This window comes from Saccostrea cucullata, unplaced genomic scaffold (genome assembly GCF_032062105.1).
Source record: "Saccostrea cucullata isolate Sc308-1 unplaced genomic scaffold, CSIRO_AGI_Scuc_v1 ctg5899, whole genome shotgun sequence".
Lineage (NCBI taxonomy): Eukaryota > Metazoa > Mollusca > Bivalvia > Ostreida > Ostreidae > Saccostrea > Saccostrea cuccullata.
The window spans coordinates 35,001-36,830 of NW_026922157.1; the positions used below are offsets into that span (position 1 = coordinate 35,001).

Genomic DNA, 1,830 nt, shown 5'->3' on the forward strand with positions numbered 1-1,830 from the left:
TACCTGCTATATATAGCCTTGTAGAATTGTTTCACTTGAGTGATTTTCTAGCCTGGCTGTCGACATGTACACATCTCCGATAGCATAGTTTTTAGAAGTCCATAAACTGACCAAATACATGTTTGAAAAGTAAGAATTCAACAAAAAAATAGAACTAAACCGAGAATTAAATTATTTTTGAATGCATTTGCTGCAATATAGAAAATACACTAACACAGAATACATTCATGTACAGCAACAATCCATGCAGGTCGAGAAAACGCGTCAAACGCAGTGATAAAACATTTACCTGAATATACTGCTATCGTTACAGGGATGTGCACATGTCGAAAGAATTATCCTATTTTACTTTTATTGAAAAATGCATCTCAGAAGTCATGTAATCCATTGCTAACTCAACAGTAAAAGATGCTTGGACACACGTGGCCCATGCCGATCATTTTATTTGGTCAGGGAAAATATCAAAGGTTGAAAGCTCAGTGGGGTTGATTGAAAAAAAATGCAAGTAATTTTTTCAAAACTAAACATTACTCTTGTCTGTAAATGTTGCAAATAGAATTTATGATTACATGGTTTAACTTCATTTAATTTATAATAAAGCATGCATTATTACGAATCATTCAATTTCTGAATATATTTTCCTGTGATAGGAGGGGGGGGGGTGTAATAAAACATGCATATTAACACTCTCATAAAAATAATTTAAGAGAAACGTCTGAAACAGATTGATATCTTTATGATTAATTATTATCAAATAAATACTGTGTATTGGCTTTATTAGACCTAATATAATTTGATTTAAAGTTATTCATAATTTTATGCACAATGAATGAAAACATACCCCACGCTCCCCCAAAAGTCGAAGTGCTGAAATTCCCAGAAAAAAATAAAGGAATCGTTATTTCCTTGTTATATGCACATGTATGCACATTGTGTCCTAAATATCTGCAAAGTTTGACGAAATTGTGTGCAGCGGTTTATGAGGAATTGCGCTGACAAACTGCTCATCTTTATAATCAAGACATGGCCAAAATCTAAATGTAAAAGTGCGGAAATTCCCGAAAAAATGAATTCGGAATTTCCTGGTGATGTGCAAACTAGACACACATTGACTCCTATAAATATCTCGAAAGTTCGACAAAACTCTGTGCAGTGGTTTATAAGAAGTTGCGCTGACCAAAAAAAAAAAAAAAAGGACTGACTGATGGATCCAAAACATTATACCTCACGCAACTTGTTGCGAGGGGTATAATAAACGAGTTTGATTCTGTGGTAAAATGATAATGAAAATAGAATTTAATGTAAATTAAATATTTAGACATAAATAATTAATGATTACTAGAAAAAGCAGATAGAAAGAGAGAGCAAACCCCCCCGTGAGAATTCCACATTTTACCTACAATTAGCTTTTTAAAAATTCTCTTGTCTGTTGTCCAGGTCCAGGTTCGACTCGTACGTTTGAGCATAGGTGACGTGTCGGAACCAGGGGGGTGACTTTTTTATAAATATATACTTAGTATAGACATTGAGCATTGCTGCGTAGGTTTAGCCCCCCCCCCACTTTCCACAGACAAGTCGAAGTATAGGTTAAAAAAGAGGAAAGTGTTGGTGTTTGGAGAAAAATTTTGTTACTGAAGTTCGAACCTACCCCCCCCCCCTTTCCCCCACACGAAATAGGATATTCGTGTTCTGGAAAAGGACATTTCCCCTTTTTTTAAGCTTGTCAGATTTTTTGAATGTATAAAAAAAAAATAGCCCCCCCTACTTTCAATTTGCTTCCGAGGCCAATGCGTTTGAGAAGGTATTTGAGAAAGTTTCCAATGTACCCAT

At 34.9% G+C, this 1,830-nt stretch overlaps 1 protein-coding gene across 1 annotated transcript in view; it reads right to left on the reverse strand.

Moving 5' to 3' along the window:
• LOC134261292 (peritrophin-1-like) overlaps positions 1 to 1,830 on the reverse strand; it is a 6,262-nt gene extending 4,432 nt beyond the window's left edge. The window contains exon 1 of the mRNA XM_062743736.1: positions 1,827 to 1,830. Coding sequence (XP_062599720.1) covers positions 1,827 to 1,830 — 4 coding nt within the window. The remainder of the gene's footprint in view (positions 1 to 1,826) is intronic.